Source organism: Cetorhinus maximus, unplaced genomic scaffold (genome assembly GCF_964194155.1).
Source record: "Cetorhinus maximus unplaced genomic scaffold, sCetMax3.hap1.1 HAP1_SCAFFOLD_872, whole genome shotgun sequence".
Taxonomy (NCBI): Eukaryota; Metazoa; Chordata; class Chondrichthyes; order Lamniformes; family Cetorhinidae; genus Cetorhinus; species Cetorhinus maximus.
This window is the reverse complement of record NW_027596814.1, coordinates 30,001-55,777: the sequence shown is the minus strand read 5'-3', so window position 1 is coordinate 55,777 and position 25,777 is coordinate 30,001. Positions and strand designations below refer to the sequence as shown.

The following is a 25,777-nucleotide window of genomic DNA, read 5'->3' as shown; positions in this document are numbered from 1 at the left end:
GACCCTTACCCTGAAAAAACAGTGACTCTGTACAGTTACACAGTGAGAGACCCTTACCCTGAATAAACAGTGACTCTGTACAGTTACACAGTGAGTGATCCTTACCCTGAATAAACAGTGACTCTGTACAGTTACACAGTGAGAGACCCTTACCCTGAATAAACAGTGACTCTGTACAGTTACACAGTGTAAGACCCTTACCCTGAATAAACAGTGACTCTGTACAGTTACACAGTGAGTGACCCTTACCCTGAATAAACAGTGACTCTGTACAGTTACACACTGAGTGACCCTTACCCTGAATAAACAGTGACTCTGTACAGTTACACAGTGAGAGACCCTTACCCTGAATAAACAGTGACTCTGTACAGTTACACAGTGAGAGACCCTTACCCTGAATAAACAGTGACTCTGTACAGTTACACAGTGAGTGATCCTCACCCTGAATAAACAGTGACTCTGTACAGTTACACAGTGAGTGATCCTTACCCTGAATAAACAGTGACTCTGTACAGTTACACAGTGAGTGACCCTTACCCTGAATAAACAGTGTCTCTGTACAGTTACACAGTGAGTGATCCTTACCCCGAATAAACAGTGACTCTGTACAGTTACACAGTGAGTGACCCTTACCCTGAATAAACAGTGACTCTGTACAGTTACACAGTGAGTGACCCTTACCCTGAATAAACAGTGACTCTGTACAGTTACACAGTGAGTGATCCTTACCCTGAATAAACAGTGACTCTCTACAGTTACACAGTGAGTGATCCTTACCCTGAATAAACAGTGACTCTGTACAGTTACACAGTGAGTGACCCTTACCCTGAATAAACAGTGACTCTGTACAGTTACACAGTGAGTGACCCTTACCCGGAATAAACAGTGACTCTGTACAGTTACACAGTGAGTGACCCTTACCCAGAATAAACAGTGACTCTGTACAGTTACACAGTGAGTGACCCTTACCCTGAATAAACAGTGACTCTGTACAGTTACACAGTGAGTGATCCTTACCCTGAATAAACAGTGACTCTGTACAGTTACACAGTGAGTGATCCTTACCCTGAATAAACAGTCACTCTGTACAGTTACACAGTGAGTGATCGTTACCCTGAATAAACAGTGACTCTGTACAGTTACACAGTGAGTGACCCTTACCCTGAATAAACAGTGTCTCTGTACAGTTACACAGTGAGTGATCCTTACCCCGAATAAACAGTGACTCTGTACAGTTACACAGTGAGTGACCCTTACCCTGAATAAACAGTTACTCTGTACAGTTACACAGTGAGTGACCCTTACCCTGAATAAACAGTTACTCTGTACAGTTACACAGTGAGTGATCCTCACCCTGAATAAACAGTGACTCTGTACAGTTACACAGTGAGTGACCCTTACCCTGAATAAACAGTGACTCTGTACAGTTACACAGTGAGTGATCCTTACCCTGAATAAACAGTGACTCTGTACAGTTACACAGTGAGTGATCCTCACCCTGAATAAACAGTGACTCTGTACAGTTACACAGTGAGTGATCCTCACCCTGAATAAACAGTGACTCTGTACAGTTACACAGTGAGTGATCCTCACCCTGAATAAACAGTGACTCTGTACAGTTACACAGTGAGTGATCCTTACCCTGAATAAACAGTGACTCTGTACAGTTACACAGTGAGTGATCCTCATCCTGAATAAACAGTGACTCTGTTCAGTTACACACTGAGTGATGCTCACCCTGAATAAACAGTGACTCTGTACAGTTACACAGTGAGTGATCCTCATCCTGAATAAACAGTGACTCTGCACAGTTACACAGTGAGTGATCCTCACCCTGAATAAACAGTGACTCTGTACAGTTACACAGTGAGTGATCCTTACCCTGAATAAACACTGACTCTGTTCAGTTACACAGTGAGTGATCCTCACCCTGAATAAACAGTGACTCTGTTGTTACACAGTGAGTGATCCTTACCCTGAATAAACAGTGACTCTGTACAGTTACACAGTGAGTGATCCTTACCCTGAATAAACACTGACTCTGTTCAGTTACACAGTGAGTGATCCTCACCCTGAATAAACAGTGACTCTGTTGTTACACAGTGAGTGATCCTTACCCTGAATAAACAGTGACTCTGTACAGTTACACAGTGAGTGATCCTCACCCTGAATAAACAGTGACTCTGTACAGTTACACAGTGAGAGACCCTTACCCTGAATAAACAGTGACTCTGTACAGTTACACAGTGAGTGACCCTTACCGTGAATAAACAGTGACTCTGTACAGTTATACACTGAGTGACCCTTACCCTGAATAAACAGTGACTCTGTACAGTTACACAGTGAGAGACCCTTACCCTGAATAAACAGTGACTCTGTACAGTTACACAGTGAGAGACCCTTACCCTGAATAAACAGTGACTCTGTACAGTTACACAGTGAGAGACCCTTACCCTGAATAAACAGTGACTCTGTACAGTTACACAGTGAGTGATCCTCACCCTGAATAAACAGTGACTCTGTACAGTTACACAATGAGTGATCCTTACCCTGAATAAACAGTGACTCTGTACAGTTACACAGTGAGAGACCCTTACCCTGAATAAACAGTGACTCTGTACAGTTACACAGTGAGAGACCCTTACCCTGAATAAACAGTGACTCTGTACAGTTACACAGTGAGTGATCCTCACCCTGAATAAACAGTGACTCTGTACAGTTACACAATGAGTGATCCTTACCCTGAATAAACAGTGACTCTGTACAGTTACACAGTGAGTGACCGTTACCCTGAATAAACAGTGTCTCTGTACAGTTACACAGTGAGTGATCCTTACCCCGAATAAACAGTGACTCTGTACAGTTACACAGTGAGTGACCCTTACCCTGAATAAACAGTGACTCTGTACAGTTACACAGTGAGTGACCCTTACCCTGAATAAACAGTGACTCTGTACAGTTACACAGTGAGTGATCATTACACTGAATAAACAGTGACTCTGTACAGTTACACAGTGAGTGCTCCTTACCCTGAATAAACAGTGACTCTGTACAGTTACACAGTGAGTGACCCTTACCCTGAATAAACAGTGACTCTGTACAGTTACACAGTGAGTGACCCTTACCCGGAATAAACAGTGACTCTGTACAGTTACACAGTGAGTGACCCTTACCCAGAATAAACAGTGACTCTGTACAGTTACACAGTGAGTGACCCTTACCCTGAATAAACAGTGACTCTGTACAGTTACACAGTGAGTGACCCTTACCCTGAATAAACATTGACTCTGTACAGTTACACAGTGAGTGATCCTTACCCTGAATGAACAGTGACTCTGTACTGTTACACAGTGAGTGACCCTTACCCTGAATAAACAGCGACTCTGTACAGTTACACAGTGAGTGATCCTCACCCTGAATAAACAGCGACTCTGTACAGTTACACGGTGAGTGACCCTTACCCTGAATAAACAGTGACTCTGTACAGTTACACAGTGAGTGATCCTTACCCTGAATAAACAGTGACTCTGTACAGTTACACAGTGAGTGATCCTTACCCTGAATAAACAGTGACTCTGTACAGTTACACAGTGAGTGACCCTTACCCTGAATAAACAGTGACTCTGTACAGTTACACAGTGAGTGATCCTTACCCTGAATAAACAGTGACTCTGTACAGTTACACAGTGAGTGATCCTTACCCTGAATAAACAGTGACTCTATACGGTTGCACAGTGAGTGATCCTTACCCTGAATAAACAGTGACTCTATACGGTTACACAGTGAGTGATCCTTACCCTGAATAAACAGTGACTCTGTACGGTTACACAGTGAGTGACCCTTACCCTGAATAAACAGTGACTCTGTACAGTTACACAGTGAGTGATCCTTACACTGAATAAACAGTGACTCTGTACAGTAACACAGTGAGTGATCCTTACCCTGAATAAACAGTGACTCTGTACAGTTATACAGTGAGTGATCCTTACACTGAATAAACAGTGACTCTGTACAGTTACACAGTGAGTGATCCTCACCCTGAATAAACAGTGACTCTGTACAGTTACACAGTGAGTGATCCTTACCCTGAATAAACAGTGACTCTGTACAGTTACACAGTGAGTGACCCTTACCCTGAATAAACAGTGACTCTGTACAGTTACACAGTGAGTGATCCTTACACTGAATAAACAGTGACTCTGTACAGTTACACAGTGAGTGATCCTTACCCTGAATAAACAGTGACTCTGTACAGTTACACAGTGAGTGACCCTTACACTGAATAAACAGTGACTCTGTACAGTTACACAGTGAGTGATCCTTACCCTGAATGAACAGTGACTCTGTACTGTTACACAGTGAGTGACCCTTACCCTGAATAAACAGTGACTCTGTACAGTTACACAGTGAGTGATCCTCACCCTGAATAAACAGCGACTCTGTACAGTTACACGGTGAGTGACCCTTACCCTGAATAAACAGTGACTCTGTACAGTTACACAGTGAGTGATCCTTACCCTGAATAAACAGTGACTCTGTACAGTTACACAGTGAGTGATCCTTACCCTGAATAAACAGTGACTCTGTACAGTTACACAGTGAGTGACCCTTACCCTGAATAAACAGTGACTCTGTACAGTTACACAGTGAGTGATCCTTACCCTGAATAAACAGTGACTCTGTACAGTTACACAGTGAGTGATCCTTACCCTGAATAAACAGTGACTCTATACGGTTGCACAGTGAATGATCCTTACCCTGAATAAACAGTGACTCTATACGGTTACACAGTGAGTGATCCTTACCCTGAATAAACAGTGACTCTGTATGGTTACACAGTGAGTGACCCTTACCCTGAATAAACAGTGACTCTGTACAGTTACACAGTGAGTGATCCTTACACTGAATAAACAGTGACTCTGTACAGTAACACAGTGAGTGATCCTTACCCTGAATAAACAGTGACTCTGTACAGTTATACAGTGAGTGATCCTTACACTGAATAAACAGTGACTCTGTACAGTTACACAGTGAGTGATCCTCACCCTGAATAAACAGTGACTCTGTACAGTTACACAGTGAGTGATCCTTACCCTGAATAAACAGTGACTCTGTACAGTTACACAGTGAGTGACCCTTACCCTGAATAAACAGTGACTCTGTACAGTTACACAGTGAGTGATCCTTACACTGAATAAACAGTGACTCTGTACAGTTACACAGTGAGTGATCCTTACCCTGAATAAACAGTGACTCTGTACAGTTACACAGTGAGTGACCCTTACACTGAATAAACAGTGACTCTGTACAGTTACACAGTGAGTGATCCTTACACTGAATAAACAGTGACTCTGTACAGTTACACAGTGAGTGATCCTTACCCTGAATAAACAGTGACTCTGTACAGTTACACAGTGAGTGATCCTTACCCTGAATAAACAGTGACTCTGTACAGTTACACAGTGAGTGACCCTTACCCTGAATAAACAGTGACTCTGTACAGTTACACAGTGAGTGACACTTACCCTGAATAAACAGTGACTCTGTACAGTTACACAGTGAGTGATCCTCACCCTGAATAAACAGTGACTCTGTACAGTTACACAGTGAGTGACCCTTACCCTGAATAAACAGTGACTCTATACAGTTACACAGTGAGTGATTGTTACACTGAATAAACACTGACTCTGTACAGTTACACAGTGTGACCCTTACCCGGAATAAACAGTGACTCTGTACAGTTACACAGTGAGCGATCCTTACCCTGCTGAATAGACAATGATTCTATGTATGTATGTATATATATATATATATAGGCAGCTGCCTCATGTGGATTAAGAATAATGTGATTGAATTTCCTTTTCAATCTGTTTCAGTCCATAAGCTATGCAGTTATTTGGCTGTTTCAGGATGGCCCACCATTTTTGCGAATAGTGACAGCTCGTGTGAGACCCGCCTGTTTCAGAGATTTACCTCTGTGTTTCTCTCTCTCTTTCATTGGGATCCTCCTCTCCCTTAATCCATCCCTCAGTCTCCATTTCTCTTTCTAACCATCTGTCTCTCCGCCTCACTATCTTTCCAACTCTCTCTTCTGTCCCTGGGAGTGTCACTGTGAGTCTTGGCTTTCCTCCAACTCTGTCTCTCATTGTGTCTTTTCCTCTTTCTTTATGTATGTCACCCTGTCTGTCTCTCTCTCCCTTTATGTGTGTCTTTCTCTCTCAATGTCTTTTTATGTCTCTGTGTCCAAGTCTGTATCACCCTCTCTCTGCCTCTTTCTCCATGTTTGTCTCTCCCTCATTCTGTCTCCCTTGATCTCGCCCCCTCTTTCTCTGCCTCCTTCTCCCTCTCCTGTCTGTGTCCCCCTCTCTCTCTCTCTCTTGCTCACCCCTCTCTTCCTTGCACTCCCCTCTCTCTCTCTCACTCCCACATCTCTTGTTCACCCCCATACTCTCGCTCCGCCTTTCTCTCTCTCGCTCCCCCTTCTCTCGCTCCCCCTTCTCTCTCTCGCTCCCCCCCTCTCTCTCGCTCCCCCCTCACTCTCTCGCTCCCCTCTCTCTCGCTCCCCCTTCTCTCTCTCGCTCCCCCCCTCTCTCTCGCTCCCCCCTCACTCTCTCGCTCCCCTCTCTCTCTCGCTCCCCCTTCTCTCTCTCGCTCCCCCCTCACTCTCTCGCTCCCCTCTCTCTCTCGCTCCCCCTTCTCTCTCTCGCTCCCCTCTCTCTCGCTCCCCCTTCTCTCTCTCGCTCCCCCCCTCTCTCTCGCTCCCCCTCACTCTCTCGCTCCCCCCTCTCTCGCTCCCCCTTCTCTCTCTCGCTCCCCCTTCTCTCTCTCGCTCCCCCTTCTCTCTCTCGCACCCCCCTCTCTCTCTCGCTCCCCCTCACTCTCTCGCACCCCCCATCTCTCTCGCACCCCCCTCTCTCTCGCACCCCCCTCTCTCTCTCGCTCCCCCTCACTCTCTCGCTCCCCCCATCTCTCTCGCACCCCTCTCTCTCGCTCCCCCTCACTCTCTCGCACCCCCCCTCTCTCTCTCTCGCTTCCCTTCTCTCTCTTGCAACCCTCTCCCCCTCGTCTCCCTCTCTCTCACCCCCCACTTCCTCCCTCTCTCTCCCCAGTCCATCTCTCTCTCAACCCCCTCCCGCTCGCTCCCCCCTCTCACTGTCGCTCGCTCACCCCTCTCGCTCCCTCCCTCTCTCTTGCTCCCTCCCTCTCCCTCTCGCACACTCCCCCCTCTCTCTTGCTCGCTCCTCTCTCTCTCTCTCGCTCCCCCCTCGTTCGCTCCACCCTCTCCTCCCTCGCTGTCTCCCCCTCACTCGGTCTCCCCGTCGCTCGCTCTCTCCCCCTCTCTCTTGCAGCCCCCTCCCCCTCTCTCTCGCACCCCCCTCCCCCTCTCTCTCGCACCCCCCTCCCCGTCTCGCACCCCCTCCCCCTCTCGCACCCCCTCCCTCTCTCTCTCGCACCCCTCTCTCTCGCAACCCCCTCCCCCTCTCTCTCGCACCCCCCTCCCTCTCTCTCTCACACCCCCCTCCCTCTCTCTCTCTCGCACCCCCCTCCCTCTCTCGCACCCCCCTCCCTCTCTCTCTCGCACCCCCCTCCCTCTCTCTCTCGCTCCCCCCCTCCCTCTCTCTCTCGCACCCCCCTCCCTCTCTCTCTCGCTCCCCCCTCCCACTCTCTCACCCCCCTGTTCTCTCTGGCTCTGTCTCCCTGATTCCAGCTCTCTCCCATTCTCCTGTGTGCAGTGCTGGAGAATGAGTTGCTCTGTCTGTTCCTCTTCCCGGATTGCGTGCTTTAGACTGAAGGATCATAGTGCGGATTAGGGAGGTTCCTAGCCAGGAAGACAAGGAGCTTAAAAAAAAAACCTAATCCTTCCTGGGCAATCACAACCAACAGCATCTCGGTCAGTTTAATAATCTTCAAATCTACAATCCTTTCCTCTCCCAGTTACCCCACGGACACCGACGCTCCCTGGGGTACGGGCACCGACGCTCCCTGGGGTACGGGCACCCACTCTCCCCGGGGTACGGGCACCCACTCTCCCCGGGGTACGGGCACCCACTCTCCCCGGGGTACGGGCACCCACTCTCCCCGGGGTATGGGCACCCACTCTCCCCGGGGTACGGGCACCCACTCTCCCCGGGGTACGGGCACCGACTCTCCCCGGGGTAGGGGCACTGACTCTCCCCGGGGTACGGGCACCGACTCTCCCTGGGGTACGGGCACCGACTCTCCCCGGGGTACGGGCACCGACTCTCCCCGGGGTACGGGCACCAACTCTCCCCGGGGTACGGGCACGACTCTCCCCGGGGTACGGGCACGACTCTCCCCGGGGTACGGGCACGACTCTCCCCGGGGTACAAGGCTCAGTATTTCTGTTGTTCACAGGATGGGACTGCGGTGTAAATTAAATAATCACACAAAGATCAGTTTTATTATTTCCACAGCAGAATTATCTTTTATTCAATGAACATTAACATTAACTTAGATTAATCAAATATCTCCCTGAGAGAGAGGGACTGAGAGACACCAGTCAGTGTACAGATATCTCCCTCAGAGACAGAGGGGATTGAGAGACACCAGTCAGTGTACAGATATCTCCCTGAGAGAGAGGGTCTGAGAGACACCAGACAGTGTACAGATATCTCCCTGAGAGAGAGGGGACTGAGAGACACCAGTCAGTGTACAGATATCTCCCTGAGAGAGAAGGGACTGAGAGACACCAGTCAGTGTGCAGATATCTCGCTGAGAGAGAGAGGGGACTGAGAGACACCAGTCAGTGTACAGATATCTCCCTGAGAGAGAGAGGGGACTGAGAGATACCAGTCAGTGTACAGATATCTCCCTGAGAGAGAGAGGGACTGAGAGACACCAGTCAGTGTACAGATATCTCCCTGAGAGAGAGGGGACTGAGAGACACCAGTCAGTGTACAGATATCTCCCTCAGAGAGAGAGGGGATTGAGAGACACCAGTCAGTGTACAAATATCTCCCTGAGAGAGAGAGGGACTGAGAGACACCAGTCAGTGTACAGATATCTCCCTGAGAGAGAAGGGACTGAGAGACACCAGTCAGTGTACAGATATCTCCCTGAGAGAGAAGGGACTGAGAGACACCAGTCAGTGTACAGATATCTCCCTGAGATAGAGGGGACTGAGAGACACCAGTCAGTGCACAGATATCTCCCTGAGAGAGAGGGACTGAGAGACACCAGTCAGTGTACAGATATCTCCCTGAGAGAGAGAGAGACTGAGAGACACCAGTCAGTGTACAGATATCTCCCTGAGAGAGAGGGGACTGAGAGACAAAAGTCAGTGTACAGATATCTCCCTGAGAGATAGGGGACTGAGAGACACCAGTCAGTGTACAGATATCTCCCTCAGAGACAGAGGGGATTGAGCGACACCAGTCAGTGTACAGATATCTCCCTGAAAGAGAGAGGGGACTGAGAGACACCAGTCAGTGTACAGATATCTCCCTGAAAGAGAGAGGGGGCTGAGAAACACCAGTCAGTGTACAGATATCTCCCTGAGAGAGGGGGGACTGGGAGATACCAGTCAGTGTACAGATATCTCCCTCAGAGAGAGGGACTGAGAGACACCAGTCAGTGTACAGATATCTCCCTGAGAGAGAGAGGGACTGAGAGACACCAGTCAGTGTACAGATATCTCCCTGAGAGATAGGGGACTGAGAGACACCAGTCAGTGTACAGATATCTCCCTGAGAGAGAGGGGGGACTGAGAGACACCAGTCAGTGTACAGTTATCTCCCTGAGAGAGAGGGGACTGAGAGACACCAGTCAGTGTACAGATATCTCCCTGAGAGAGAGAGTGGGACTGAGAGACACCAGTCAGTGTACAGATATCTCCCTGAGAGAGGTGGGACTGAGAGACACCAGTCAGTGTACAGATATCTCCCTGAGAGAGAGAGGGACTGAGAGACACCAGTCAGTGTACAGATATCTCCCTGGGAGAGACAGGGACTGAGAGACACCAGTCAGTGTACAGATATCTCCCTGAGAGAGAGAGGGGACTGAGAGACACCAGTCAGTGTACAGATATCTCCCTGAGAGAGAGAGGGGACTGAGAGATACCAGTCAGTGTACAGATATCTCCCTGAGAGAGAGAGGGGACTGGGAGACACCAGTCAGTGTACAGATATCACCCTGAGAGAGAGAGGGGACTGAGAGATACCAGTCAGTGTACAGATATCTCCCTGAGAGAGAGAGGGGACTGGGAGACACCAGTCAGTGTACAGATATCTCCCTGAGAGAGAGAGACACCAGTCAGTGTACAGATATCTCCCTGAGAGAGAGAGGGGACTGAGAGATACCAGTCAGTGTACAGATATCTCCCTGAGAGAGAGGGGACTGAGAGACACCAGTCAGTGTACAGATATCTCCCTGAGAGAGAGAGAGGGACTGAGAGACACCAGTCAGTGTACAGATATCTCCCTGAGAGAGAGAGAGGGACTGAGAAACACCAGTCAGTGGACAGATATCTCCCTGAGAGAGAGAGACACCAGTCAGTGTACAGATATCTCCTTGAAAGAGAGGGACTGAGAGACACCAGTCAGTGTACAGATATCTCCCTGAGAGAGAGAGGGGACTGAGAGACACCAGTCAGTGTACAGATATCTCCCTGACAGAGAGAGAGGGACTGAGAGACACCAGTCAGTGTACAGATATCCCCGTGTGAGAGAGAGGGACTGAGAGACACCAGTCAGTGTACAGATATCTCCCTGAGAGAGAAAGGGGACTGAGAGACACCAGTCAGTGTACAGATATCCCCGTGTGAGAGAGAGGGACTGAGAGACACCAGTCAGTGTACAGATATCTCAGTGGCTGATTTCCCCTCTCTCTGTAACCGAGGGATCACTGCACAGTGATCTGGAGCAGGAACCCTGGCTGATTTCCTCTCAATCTCTCTAACCCAGGGATCACTGGACAGTGATCAGGAGCGGGAACCCTGGCTGATTTCCTCTCTCTCTCTCTCTCTCTAAACCAGGGATCACTGGACAGTGATCAGGAGCAGGAACCCTGGCTGATTTTCCCTCTCTCTCTCTCTAACCCTGAGATCACTGGACAGTGATCAGGAGCAGTAACCCTGGCTGATTTCCCCTCTCTCTCTCTCTAACCCAGGGATCACTGGACAGTGATCAGGAGCAGCAACCCTGGCTGATTTCCCCTCTCTCTCTCTAACCCAGGGATCACTGGACAGTGACCAGGAGCAGGAACCCTGGCTGATTTCCCCTCTCTCTCCCTCTCTCTAACCCAGGGATCACTGGACAGTGATCAGGAGTAGGAACCCTGGCTGATTTCCCCTCTCTCTCTCTCTCTCTAATCCGGGGATCACTGGACAGTGATCAGGAGCAGAATCCCTGGCTGATTTCCCCTCTCTCTAACTCAGGGATCACTGGACAGTGATCAGGAGCAGGAACCCTGGCTGATTTCCCCTCTCTCTCTCTCTCTAACCCAGGGATCACTGGACAGTGATCAGGACCAGGAACCCTGGCTGATTTCCCCTCTCTCTCTAACCCAGGGATCACTGGACAGTGATCAGGAGCAGGAACCCTGACTGATTTCCTCTCTGCCTCTAACCCAGGGGTCACTGGACAGTGATCAGGAGCAGGAACCCTGGCTGATTTCCTCTCTGCCTCTAACCCAGGGGTCACTGGACAGTGATCAGGAGCAGGAACCCTGGCTGATTTCCCCCCCCTCTCTCTCTAACCCAGGGGTCACTGGGCAGTGATCAGGAGCAGGAACCCTGGCTGATTTCCCCTCTCTCTCTCTAACCCAGGGATCACTGGACAGTGATCAGGAGCAGGAACCCTGGCTGATTTCCTCTCTCTCTCTCTCTCTCTAACCCAGGGATCACTGGACAGTGATCAGGAGCAGGAACCCTGGCTGATTTCCCCTCTCTCTCTCTAACCCAGGGATCACTGGACAGTGATCAGGAGCAGGAACCCTGGCTGATTTCCTCTCTCTCTCTAACCCAGGGATCACTGGACAGTGATCAGGAGCAGGAACCCTGGCTGATTTCCCCTCTCTCTCTCTAACCCAGGGATCACTGGACAGTGATCAGGAGCAGGAACCCTGGCTGATTTCCTCTCTCTCTCTCTCTCTCTCTAACCCAGGGATCACTGGACAGTGATCAGAAGCAGGAACCCTGGCTGATTTCCCCCTCTCTCTAACCCAGGGATCACTGGACAGTGATCAGGAGCAGGAACCCTGGCTGATTTCCCCTCTCTCTCTCTCTCTAACCCAGGGATCACTGGACAGTGATCAGGAGCAGGAACCCTGGCTGATTTCCCCTCTCTCTCTCTCTAACCCAGGGATCACTGGACAGTGATCAGGAGCAGGAACCCTGGCTGATTTCCCCTCTCTCTCTCTCTAACCCAGGGATCACTGGACAGTGATCAGGAGCAGGAACCCTGGCTGATTTCCGCTCTCTCTCTCTCTAACCCAGGGATGACTGGACAGTGATCAGGAGCAGGAACCCTGGCTGATTTCCTCTCTCTCTCTCTCTAACCCAGGGATCACTGGACAGTGATCAGGAGCAGGAACCCTGGCTGATTTCCCCTCTCTCTCTCTAACCCAGGGATCACTGGACAGTGATCAGGAGCAGGAACCCTGGCTGATTTCCCCTCTCTCTCTCTAACCCAGGGATCACTGGACAGTGATCAGGAGCAGGAACCCTGGCTGATTTCCCCCTCTCTCTAACCCAGGGATCACTGGACAGTGATCAGGAGCAGGAACCCTGGCTGATTTTCCCTCTCTCTCTCTCTAACCCAGGGATCACTGGACAGTGATCAGGAGCAGGAACCCTGGTTTACGTGTGGTCTTTCAACTTCTGTATTGTTACTTGGTCAACGTGACATCATGCGAACAAATTCTGTGGAAGGGAAAAAAGAGAAATAATACAGGGTTCTAACAGAGATACAGCCTAGGAAGGTACAGCACAGGGTTAGACACAGAGTAAAGCTCCCGCTACACTGTCCCCATCAAACACACCCAGGACAGGTACAGCACGGGTTAGATACAGAGTAAAGCTCCCTCTACACTGTCCCCATCAAACACTCCCAGGACAGGAACAGCACAGGGTTAGACACAGAGTAAAGCTCCCTCTACACTGTCCCCATCAAACACTCCCCAGGACAGGTACAGCACGGGGTTAGATACAGAGTAAAGCTCCCTCTACACCGTCCCCATCAAACACTCCCAGGACAGGTACAGCACGGGGTTAGATACAGAGTAAAGCTCCCTCTACACTGTCCCCATCAAACACTCCCAGGACAGGTACAGCACAGGGTTATCTCAGGCTGCACTGACCTTCAAAGTCCACTGTGCCATTTCCGTTAACGTCTGCCTCTTTCACTACGTCTTCGATTTCGACAGCAGACAGCTGTTCACCGACCAGCTTTTTCATGGCGTGCCTGAGTTCATTCAGAGTGATTTCCCCATCACCGTTCGTATCGAACTGCGTAACAGAGGAACAGAAAATACCAACCTAAAATATCCATGTACACTCTCCCCCTCGCACCGACTCTACCCACCCAGACATAATCACTTCCCACATCCCCATGTACACTCTCCCCCTCGCACTGACTCTACCCACCCATTTAATCCCCTCCCACACCCCCAGGTACACTCTCCCCCTCGCACCGACTCTACCCACCCAGACATAATCACTTCCCACATCCCCATGTACACTCTCCCCCTCGCACTGACTCTACCCACCCATTTAACCGCCTCCCACACCCCCAGGTACACTCTCCCCCTATCCCAGACTCTCCGCACCCATTTAATCCCCTCCCACATCCCCATGTACACTCTCCCCCTCGCACCGACTCTACCCACCCAGACATAATCACTTCCCACATCCCCATGTACACTCTCCCCCTCGCACTGACTCTACCCACCCATTTAATCCCCTCCCACATCCCCATGTACACTCTCCCCCTCGCACCGACTCTACCCACCCAGACATAATCACTTCCCACATCCCCATGTACACTCTCCCCCTTGCACTGACTCTACCCACCCATTTAATCCCCTCCCACACCCCCAGGTACACTCTCCCCCTCGCACTGACTCTACCCACCCATTTAACCCCCTCCCACACCCCCAGGTACACTCTCCCCCTATCCCTGACTCTCCCCACACATTTAATCCCCCTCCCACATCCCCATGTACACTCTCCCCCTCGCACTGTCTCTACCCACCCATTTAACCCCCTCCCACACCCCCATGTACACTCTCCCCTATCACTGACTCTACCCACCCATTTAACCCCCTCCCACACCCCCATGTACACTCTCCCCCTATCCCTGACTCTCCCCACCCATTTAATCCCTTCCCACATCCCCATGTACACTCTCCCCTATCACCAACTCTACCCACCCATTTAATCCCCTCCCACATCCCCATGTACACTCTCCCCCTATCACCAACTCTACCCACCCATTTAATCCCCTCCCACATCCCCATGTACACTCTCCCCCTATCACTGACTCTACCCACCCATTTAATCCCCTCCCACATCCCCATGTACACTCTCCCCCCATCACTGACTCTACCCACCCATTCACTCCCCTCCCACATCCCCATGTACACTCTCCCCCCATCACTGACTCTCCCCACCCATTTAATCCCCTCCCACATCCCCATGTACACTCTCCCCCCATCACTGACTCTCCCCACCCATTTAATCCCCTCCCACACCCCCATGTACACTCTCCCCCTATCACTGACTCTCCCCACCCATTTAATCCCCTCCCACATCCCCATGTACACTCTCCCCCTATCACTGACTCTCCTCACCCATTTAATCCCCTCCCACACCACCATGTACACTCTCCCCCCATCACTGACTCTACCCACCCATTTAATCCCCTCGCACATCCCCATGTACACTCTCCCCCTATCACTGACTCTACCCACCCATTTAATCCCCTCCCACATCCCCATGTACACTCTCCCCTATCACTGACTCTACCCACCCATTCACTCCCCTCCCACATCCCCATGTACACTCTCCCCTATCACTGACTCTACCCACCCATTTAATCCCCTCCCACATCCCCATGTACACTCTCCCCCCATTACTGACTCTACCCACCCATTTAATCCCCTCCCACATCCCCATGTACACTCTCCCCTATCACTGACTCTACCCACCCATTCACTCCCCTCCCACATCCCCATGTACACTCTCCCCCCATCACTGACTCTCCCCACCCATTTAATCCCCTCCCACACCCCCATGTACACTCTCCCCCCATCACTGACTCTACCCACCCATTTAATCCCCTCCCACATCCCCATGTACACTCTCCCCCTATCACTGACTCTCCCCACCCATTTAATCCCCTCCCACACCCCCATGTACACTCTCCCCCTATCACTGACTCTCCCCACCCATTTAATCCCCTCCCACATCCCCATGTACACTCTCCCCCTATCACTGACTCTCCTCACCCATTTAATCCCCTCCCACACCCCCATGTACACTCTCCCCCTATCACTGACTCTACCCACCCATTTAATCCCCTCCCACATGCCCATGTACACTCTCCCCTATCACCAACTCTACCCACCCATTTAATCCCCTCCCACATCCCCATGTACACTCTCCCCCCATCACTGACTCTACCCACCCATTTAATCCCCTCCCACATCCCCATGTACACTCTCCCCCTATCACTGACTCTACCCACCCATTTAATCCCTTCCCACATCCCCATGTACACTCTCCCCCTATCACTGACTCTCCCCACCCATTTAATCCCCTCCCACACCACCATGTACACTCTCCCCCCATCACTGACTCTACCCACCCATTTAATCCCCTCCCACATCCCCATGTACACTCTCCCCTATCACTGACTCTCCCCACCCATTCACTCCCCTCCCACATCCCCATGTACACTCTCCCCTATCACTGACTCTACCCACCCATTTAATCCCCTCCCACATCCCCATGTACACTCTCCCCCCATCACTGACTCTACCCACCCATTTAATCCCCTCCCACATCCCCATGTACACTCTCCCCCCATCACTGACTCTACCCACCCATTTAATCCCCTCCCACATCCCCATGTACACTCTCCCCCTATCACTGACTCTACCCACCCATTTAATCCCTTCCCACATCCCCATGTACACTCTCCCCCTATCACTGACTCTCCCCACCCATTTAATCCCCTCCCACACCACCATGTACACTCTCCCCCCATCACTGACTCTACCCACCCATTTAATCCCCTCCCACATCCCCATGTACACTCTCCCCTATCACTGACTCTCCCCACCCATTCACTCCCCTCCCACATCCCCATGTACACTCTCCCCTATCACTGACTCTACCCACCCATTTAATCCCCTCCCACATCCCCATGTACACTCTCCCCCCATCACTGACTCTACCCACCCATTTAATCCCCTCCCACATCCCCATGTACACTCTCCCCTATCACTGACTCTACCCACCCATTCACTCCCCTCCCACATCCCCATGTACACTCTCCCCTATCACTGACTCTACCCACCCATTTAATCCCCCTCCCACACCCCCATGTACACTCTCCCCCTATCACTGACTCTCCCCACCCACTTAATCCCCTCCCACACCCCCATGTACACTCTCCCCCTATCACTGACTCTCCCCACCCATTTAATCCCCTCCCACATCCCCATATGCACTCTTCCCCGATCACTAACTCTACCCACCCATTTAATCCCCTCGCACATCCCCATGTACACTCTCCCCCTATCACTGACTCTACCCACCCATTTAATCCCCTCCCACATCCCCATGTACACTCTCCCCCTATCACTGACTCTACCCACCCATTTAATCCCCTCCCACATCCCCATGTACACTCTCCCCTATCACTGACTCTACCCACCCATTTAATCCCCTCCCACATCCCCATGTACACTCTCCCCCTATCACTGACTCTCCCCATCCATTTAATCCCCTCCCACATCCCCATGTACACTCTCCCCATCACTGACTCTACCCACCCATTTAATCCCCTCCCACACCCCCATGTACACTCTCCCCCTATCACTGACTCTACCCACCCATTTAATCCCCTCCCACATCCCCATGTACACTCTCCCCCTATCACTGACTCTCCCCATCCATTTAATCCCCTCCCACATCCCCATGTACACTCTCCCCATCACTGACTCTACCCACCCATTTAATCCCCTCCCACACCCCCATGTACACTCTCCCCCTATCACTGACTCTACCCACCCATTTAATCCCCTCCCCGAGCCCCATGTACACTCTCCCCTATCACTGACTCTCCCCACCCATTTAATCCCCTCCCACACCCCCATGTACACCCTCCCCTATCACTGACACTACCCACCCATTTAATCCCCTCCCACATCCCCATGCACACTCTCCCCCATCACTGACTCAACCCACCCATTTAATCCCCCTCCCACATCCCCATGTACACTCTCCCCTATCACTGACTCTACCCACCCATTTAATCCCCTCCCACACCCCCATGTACACCCTCCCCTATCACTGACTCTACCCACCCATTTAATCCCCTCCCACATCCCCATGCACACTCTCCCCCATCACTGACTCTACCCACCCATTTAATCCCCTCCCACACCCCCATTTACACTCTCCCCCTATCCCTGACTCTCCCCACCCATTTAATCCCCTCCCACATCCCCATGTACACTCTCCCCCTATCACTGACTCTACCCACCCATTTAATCCCCTCCCACATCCCCATGTACACTCTCCCCCTATCACTGACTCTCCCCACCCATTTAATCCCCTCCCACATCCCCATGTACACTCTCCCCCTATCCCTGAATCTACCCACCCATTTAATCCCCTCCCACATCCCCATGTACACTCTCCCCCTATCACTGACTCTACCCACCCATTTAATCCCCTCCCACATCCCCATGTACACTCTCCCCCTATCACTGACTCTACCCACCCATTTAATCCCCCTCCCACATCCCCATGTACACTCTGACCTATCACTGACTCTACCCACCCATTTAATCCCCTCCCACACCCCCATGTACACTCTCCCCCTATCACTGACTCTACCCACCCATTTAATCCCCTCCCACATCCCCATGTACACTCTCCACTATCACTGACTCTACCCACCCATTTAATCCCCTCCCACATCCCCATGTACACTCTCCCCTATCACTGACTCTACCCACCCATTTAATCCCCTCCCACATCCCCATGTACACTCTCCCCCTCGCACCGACTGCAGCCAGCAGCTGAGACGATGGGCATCATTCTGTGCCCGTTGTTTGTACCTCTCTGAACGCGTCCCGCAGCTCCTTCACACCGATCATCCCAGCTGTCTCTTCTAGTAGTTTGGGGGCCATCAGCTGAACAAAATCGTCAAAATCGACCTTCCCTCCCACTGTGGAGGAAGCAGTTGGATGTAAACCCAGCCCTTCACAGTTAGTACAACATCCGAAAGGCACTTGAATGAATAGACGATGAAATGGAATTACAGAGTGAGCGACCTCAAGAGGCACGAGGGAGAGAGAGAGAGAGTAACCAACAATTCAGTCAGAACTGCTCAGAATGAAGGAGCGATTGATGGTGGATAGAGAGCAGGGGAGAGCAAGAGACTTCCCTGTCTTCTCACCTCTCCGGTTTCCTGGTGGTAGACAGTGCCCATGGAGGCCCCATATCGCGGGGAGAGTCTGTAACCATGGGAATCTATATCCCGGGGAGAGTCTGTACCCATGGGAATCCAAATCCCAGGGAGAGTCTGTACCCATGGGGGTTCATATCCCAGGGAGAGTCTGTACCCATGGGGGTTCATCTCCCAGGGAGAGTCTGTACCCATGGGGATCCACACCCTGGGGAGAGTCTGTACCCATGGGGATCCACACCCTGGGGAGAGTCTGTACCCATGGGGATCCATATTCCAGGGAGAGTCTGTACCCATGGGGATCCATATCCCAGGGAGAGTCTGTACCCCTGGGGATCCATATCCCAGGGAGAGTCTGTACCCATGGGGATCCACATCCAAGGGAGAGTCTGTACCCATGGGGATCCACATCCTGGGAGAATCTGTTTCCATGGGGACCCACATACCAGGGAGAGTTGGTGCCCGTGGGGAGACCTGTACCCCAGGGAGAGTCAGTGCCCGTACCCCGGGGAGAGTCGGTACCCATACCCCGGGGAGAGTCAGTGCCCGTACCCCGGGGAGAGTCGGTGCCTGTGGGGGGGACCTGAACCCGGGAAGAGTCGGTGCCCGTACCCCGGGGAGAGTCAGTGCCCATACCCCGGGAAGAGTAGGTGCCCGTAACCCGGGGAGAGTCTGTGCTCTTGGGGGGGACCTGTACCCAGGGGAGAGTCGGTGCCAGTGGGGGGACCAGTACCCCGGGGAGAGTCGGTGCCCGTGGGGGGGACCCGTACCCTAGGGAGAGTCAGTGGCGTGGGGAACCTGTACCCCGGGGAGAGTTGGTGCCCGTACCCCGGGGAGAGTTGGTGCCCGTACCCCGGGGAGAGTCGGTGCCTGTGGGGGGGACCCGTACCCCGGGGAGAGTCGGTGCCCATGGGGGGGACCCGTACCCTAGGGAGAGTCAGTGCCTGTGGGGGGGACCCGTACCCCAGGGAGAGTCGGTGCCTGTGGGGGGGACCCGTACCCCGGGAAGAGTCGGTGCCCGTACCCCAGGGAGAGTCAGTGCCCGTGTGGGGGACCCGTACCCCAGGGAGAGTCAGTGCCCGTACCCCGGGAAGAGTCGGTGACCGTACCCCGGGGAGAGTCGGTGCCCGGACCCCGGGGAGAGTCGGTGCCCGTACCCCGGGGAGAGTCAGTGTCAGTAGTATCACGTTGTTAGGGGAGTTCGGGGGTAACAGTCTCTGGTGGATACTTACGGTTCATGTTGATTTGCTGGGACAATTCGATGAGCTCCATCTCAGTCGGCATGTAGCCCATGGTCCTCATGAGGTTTCCCAGATCTTTGCAGCTAATCTGACCATCCTTATCCCTGTCGAACTCATTGAAGGCATCTCTCAACTCTTAAACAATCAAACAAGACAGATCATTATGGACCTGCTCTCTCCTCCTCTCACTCCCCCTCTCTTCATTCTTCTCGAGCCTGAAGTTCTGACCACGTTCTGACCTCACCCCAACTGGAGTTACGAACAGTCTCCGACCTCACCCTAACTGGAGTTAGGATCAGTCTCTGATCTCACCCTAACTGGAGTTACGAACAGTCTCCGACCTCACCCTAACTGGAGTTAGGATCAGTCTCTGATCTCACCCTAACTGGAGTTACGATCAGTCCCCGAGCTCACCCCAACTGGAGTTATGATCAGTCTCCGACCTCACCCTAACTGGAGTTAGGATCAGTCTGCGACCTCACCCTAACTGGAGTTACGATCAGTCTCTGACCTCACCCAAACTGGAGTTACGATCAGTCCCCGAGCTCACCCTAACTGGAGTTACGATCAGTCTCTGACCTCACCCTAACTGGAGTTAGGATCAGTCTGCGACCTCACCCTAAATGGAGTTAAGATCAGTCTCTAATCTCACCATAACTGGAGTTACGATCAGTCTCTGACCTCACCCTAACTGGAGTTACGATCAGTCTCCGACCTCACCCTAACTGGAGTTAGGATCAGTCTGCGACCTCACCCTAAATGGAGTTAAGATCAGTCTCTGATCTCACCCTAAGTGGAGTTACAATCAGTCTCTGATCTCACCCTAACTGGAGTTACGATCAGTCTCTGATCTCACGCTAAGTGGAGTTACGATCAGTCTCTGGTCTCACCCTAACTGCATTTAAGATCAGTCACTGATCTCACCCTAACTGCAGTTACGATCAATCTCCGATCTCACCCTAACTGGAGTTACGATCAGTCTCTGATCTCACCCTAACTGGAGTTACGATCAGTCTCTGATATCACCCTAACTGGAGTTACAATCAGCCTCTGAACTCACCCTAACAGGAGTTACGATCAATCCCTGATCTCACCCTAAGTGGAGTTACGGTCAGTCTCTGATCTCACCCTAACTGGAGTTACGATCAGTGTCTGCTCTCACCCTAAGCGGAGTTATGACCAGTCTCTGATCTGACCCTAACTGGAGTTACGATCAGTCTCTGATCTCACCCTAACTGGAGTTACGATCAGTCTCTGATCTCACCCTAACTGGAGTTTCGATCAGTCTCTGATCTCATCCTAACTGCAGTTACGATCAGTCTCCGATCCCACCCTAACTGGAGTTACAGTCAGTCTCTGATCTGACCCTAACTGGAGTTACGATCAGTCTCTGATCTCACCCTAACTGGAGTTACGATCAGTCTCTTATCTCACCCGAACTGGAGTTACGATCAGTCTCTGATCTCACCCTAACTGGAGTTACGATCAGTCTCTGATCTCACCCTAACTGGTGTTACGGTCAGTCTCTGATCTCACCCTAAGTGGAGTTACGATCAATCCCTGATCTCACCCTAACTGGAGTTACAATCAGTCCCCGAGCTCACCCTGACTGGAGTTACGATCAGTCTCCGACCTCACCCGAACTGGAGTTACCATCAGTCTCCGATCTCACCCTAACTCCAGTTACAATCAGTCTCCGATCTCACCCTAACTGGATTTACGATCAGTCTCCGATCTCATCCTAACTGGATTTACGATCAGTCTACGATCTCACCATAACTGGATTTACGACCAGTCTCCGATCTCACCCTAACTGGAGTTACGATCAGTCTCCGATCTCACCCTAACTGAAGTTACGATCAGTCTCCGATCTCACGCTAACTGGAGTTACAATCAGTCTCTGATCTCACCCTAACTGGTGTTATGGTCAGTCTCTGATCTCACCCTAACTGGAGTTACGATCAGTCTCCGATCTCAACTTAACTGGAGTTACGATCAGTCTCTGACCTCACCCTAAATGGAGTTACGATCAGTCTCTGACCTCACCCTAAGTGGAGTTACGATCAGTCTCTGATCTCACCCGAACTGAAGTTACGATCAGTCTCTGATCTCACCTAACTGGAGTTACGATCGGTCTCTGATGTCACCCTAACTGGTGTTACGGTCAGTCTCTGATCTCACCCTAAGTGGAGTTACGATCAGTCTCTGATCTCACCCTAAGTGGAGTTACGTTCAATCCCTGATCTCACCCTAACTGGAGTTACAATCAGTCCCCGAGCTCACCCTAACTGGAGTTACAATCAGTCTCCGATCTCACCCTAACTGGATTTACGATCAGTCTCCGATCTCACCCTAACTGGATTTACGATCAGTCTCCGATCTCACCCTAACTGGAGTTACGATCAGTCTCCGATCTCACCCTAACTGAAGTTACGATCAGTCTCTGATCTCACCCTAACTGGAGTTACGATCAGTCTCTAATCTCACCCTAACTGGAGTTATGATCAGTCTCCGATCTCACCCTAACTGGAGTTACGATCAGTCTCCGATCTCACCCTAACTGGAGTTACGGTCAGTCTCTGATCTCATCCTAACTGAAGTTACAATCAGTCTCTGATCTCACCCTAACTGAAGTTACGATCAGTCTCTGATCTCACCCTAACTGGAGTTATGATCAGTCTCTGATCTCACCCTAACTGGAGTTACGATCAGTCTCTGATCTCACCCTAACTGGAGTTACGATCAGTCTCTGATCTCACCCTAACTGGAGTTACGATCAGTCTCCGATCTCACCCTAACTGGAGTTACGATCAGTCTCCGATCTCACCCTAACTGGAGTTACGATCAGTCTCTGATCTCACCCTAACTGGAGTTACGATCAGTCTCCAATCTCACCCTAACTGGAGTTACGATCAGTCTCCGATCTCACCTTGCATCTCCTGAGCTCCGAGATGTCGCTCCTGAAAATTTAAGAAAAAGCAAGAAATTAGAGTGAAGGTCAAAACAGACACTGACTCTCCCCGGGGTACGGGCACCGACTCTCCCCGGGGTACGGGCACCGACTCTCCCCTGGGTACGGGCACCGACTCTCCCCGGGGTACGGGCACCGACTCTCCCCTGGGTACGGGCACCGACTCTCCCCGGGGTACGGGCACCGACTCTCCCCAGATACGGGTCCCCCATGGGCACCGACTCTCCCCGGGGTACGGGTCCCCCCCACGGGCACCGACTCTCCCCGGGGTCCAGGCACCGACTCTCCCCGGGGTACGGGCACCGACTCTCCCCAGGGTACGGGCACCGACTCTCCCCGGGGCACAGGCACCGACTCTCCCCGGGGTACGGGCACCGACTCTCCCCCCACGGGCACCGACTCTCCCCAGGGTACGGGCACCGACTCTCCCCGGGGTACGGGCACCGACTCTCCCCGGGGTACGGGCACCGACTCTCCCCCGGGGTCCGGGCACCGACTCTCCCCGGGGTCCGGGCGCCGACTCTCCCCGGGGTCCGGGTGCCGACTCTCCCCGGGGTCCGGGCGCCGACTCTCCCCGGGGAACAGGCACCGACTCTCCCCCGTGGTCCGGGCACCGACTCTCCCCGGGGTCCGGGCACCGACTCTCCCCGGGGTCCGGGCGCCGACTCTCCCCGGGGTCCGGGCACCGACTCTCCCCGGGGTCCGGGCACCGACTCTCCCCGGGGTCCGGGCGCCGACTCTCCCCGGGGTACGGGCACCGACTCTCCCCGGGGTAACGGGCACCGACTCTCCCCCGGGTACAGGCACCGACTCTCCCCGGGGTACGGGCACCGACTCTCCCCCGTGGTCCGGGCACCGACTCTCCCCCGGGTACAGGCACCGACTCTCCCCGGGGTACGGGCACCGACTCTCCCCGGGGTCCGGGCACCGACTCTCCCCGGGGTCCGGGCGCCGACTCTCCCCGGGGTCCGGGCGCCGACTCTCCCCGGGGTCCGGGCACCGACTCTCCCCGGGGTCCGGGCGCCGACTCTCCCCGGGGTACGGGCACCGACTCTCCCCGGGGTAACGGGCACCGACTCTCCCCCGGGTACAGGCACCGACTCTCCCCGGGGTACGGGCACCGACTCTCCCCCGTGGTCCGGGCACCGACTCTCCCCGGGGTACGGGTCCCCCCCACGGGCACCGACTCTCCCCGGGGTCCGGGCACCGACTCTCCCCGGGGTCCGGGCACCGACTCTCCCCGGGGTCCGGGTACCGACTCTCCCCGGGGTCCGGGTACCGACTCTCCCCGGGGTGGGGGGTTTGGAGTTTGGAAGCTGAGGGGTTTGTAGGGGGTGGTCCGGTGCGGGACGGGTTGTGGGGGATGGGGTTTTGCCGGGGTGACGGGTACAGTGGATCTGCAGTGCCCTTTACCGTGTGCTTTTCGGCCATGGTCTTTCTAAGGAAGATGCAGGCGGGTCCCAGGGCCTGCTGCATCCTGACACACTGCTGGGCCAGGGTGGCGAGGGGCTCGCTGTACTCGGGGCTCTGCTCCTCTCTCCCCTTTCCTCGGTCTCCCTCAGCCGCTGCCTTCCTCAGTCTTGCCTGGGTGGAGTGAGCGGTATCATCCAGGAGGAGAAAAGACACAGAGACACCAGCAGAGAGGCTATTTATTGACGCTCTGTTAAACCTTTAATCTGCCCCCCACCCCCCACCTTCCCCTCCCCCCCCCCACCCTCCTCCCCACCACCATCCACCCCCTGACCCCCGCCACCTGCAAAGCCCATGTCCCAATCTCCACACTTCCCCCCCTAAAGCTGGGTTAAGCCTCGACTTCAGCCGCAACATCTGTTTCTCTTGAAGCTTTGCTGCAAATCCCTCAGGCAACATCTGGACAATTTCCCCAAATCATCTCCTGTCTCTGCAAAACAGTTCATTTAATCGTCTCTGAGACAGTTTCGCAAGATCTTCTCACACATAAATGCCATCTCCACCCTCTGCCTTCCTCACTCTCTCCCTCTCTCTGTCCCTCCGTTTCTGTCTCTCTCTCACTGTCTTTCTCTCTCACTGTCTCCTTCTCTCTGTCCCTCTCTGTCTCTCTCTCTGTCTCTCTCTGTCTCTCTCTCTCTCTGTCTCTCACTCTCTCTTCTCTGTCTCTCTCTCTGTCTCTCTCTCTGTCTCTCACTCTCTCTTCTCTGTCTCTCTCTCTCTGTCTCTCACTCTCTCTTCTCTGTCTCTCTCTCTGTCTCTCACTCTCTCTTCTCTGTCTCTCTCTCTCTCTCTGTCTCTCTCTCTTCTCTGTCTCTCTCTGTCTTTCTCTCTTGCTGTCTCTCTCTCTGTCTCTCACTTTCTATCTCTCTCTGTCTCTCTCTCACTCTCTTCTGTCTCTCTCTTGCTGTCTCTCTCTCTGTCTCTCACTCTCTCTCGCTGTCTCTCTCGCTGTCTCTCACTCTCTGTCTCTCTCTTGCTGTCTCTCTCTCTGTCTCTCACTCTCTCTCGCTGTCTCTCACTCTCTGTCTCTCGCTGTCTCTCTCTCTCTCACTGTCTCTCTCTCTCACTCTTCTCTGTCTCTCTCTCGCTATCTCTCTCTCTCGCTGTCTCTGTCTCACTGTCTCTCTCCCCTTGTCTCTCTCTCTTTCTGTCTCCTATGCTCCCCCTCCTTCCCTTTCTCTGTCTGTCTGTGACCCTCATCTCCTTCTGTCTCACTCTTTCTCTCCTGAACATTCTCTCGCTCATCTTTCTCATTGTCTGAGAAAGAGAGTCGCAGAGAGAGAGGGAGAGTGAGAGGGAGACAGAGCGAGAGTGTGAGAAAGAGAGAGGGAGACAGAGAGGGGGTAAGGACAGAGAGAGAGAAAGATTGAGAGACAGAGATATTGAGAAAGGGAAAGACAGAGATCCTGAGAAAGGGAGGGAGAGAAAGAGACAGT

At 52.6% G+C, this 25,777-nt stretch overlaps 2 protein-coding genes across 2 annotated transcripts in view; one reads left to right on the top strand and one right to left on the bottom strand.

Moving 5' to 3' along the window:
- LOC144674969 (uncharacterized) overlaps positions 1 to 5,883 on the top strand; it is a 100,084-nt gene extending 94,201 nt beyond the window's left edge. Inside the window, exon 9 of the mRNA XM_078536059.1 lies at positions 5,877 to 5,883. Coding sequence (XP_078392185.1) covers positions 5,877 to 5,883 — 7 coding nt within the window. The remainder of the gene's footprint in view (positions 1 to 5,876) is intronic.
- Positions 5,884 to 12,235: 6,352 nt separating this feature from the next.
- Positions 12,236 to 25,777, bottom strand: part of LOC144674968 (calcium-binding protein 5-like) — a 14,564-nt gene continuing 1,022 nt past the window's right edge. The window contains exons 2-7 of the mRNA XM_078536058.1: positions 24,285 to 24,455; positions 22,830 to 22,860; positions 19,892 to 20,035; positions 18,310 to 18,419; positions 13,318 to 13,465; positions 12,236 to 12,880 (exon numbers count right to left, since the gene is read on the bottom strand). Coding sequence (XP_078392184.1) covers positions 12,855 to 12,880; positions 13,318 to 13,465; positions 18,310 to 18,419; positions 19,892 to 20,035; positions 22,830 to 22,860; positions 24,285 to 24,455 — 630 coding nt within the window. The 3' untranslated portion in view covers positions 12,236 to 12,854. The remainder of the gene's footprint in view (positions 12,881 to 13,317; positions 13,466 to 18,309; positions 18,420 to 19,891; positions 20,036 to 22,829; positions 22,861 to 24,284; positions 24,456 to 25,777) is intronic.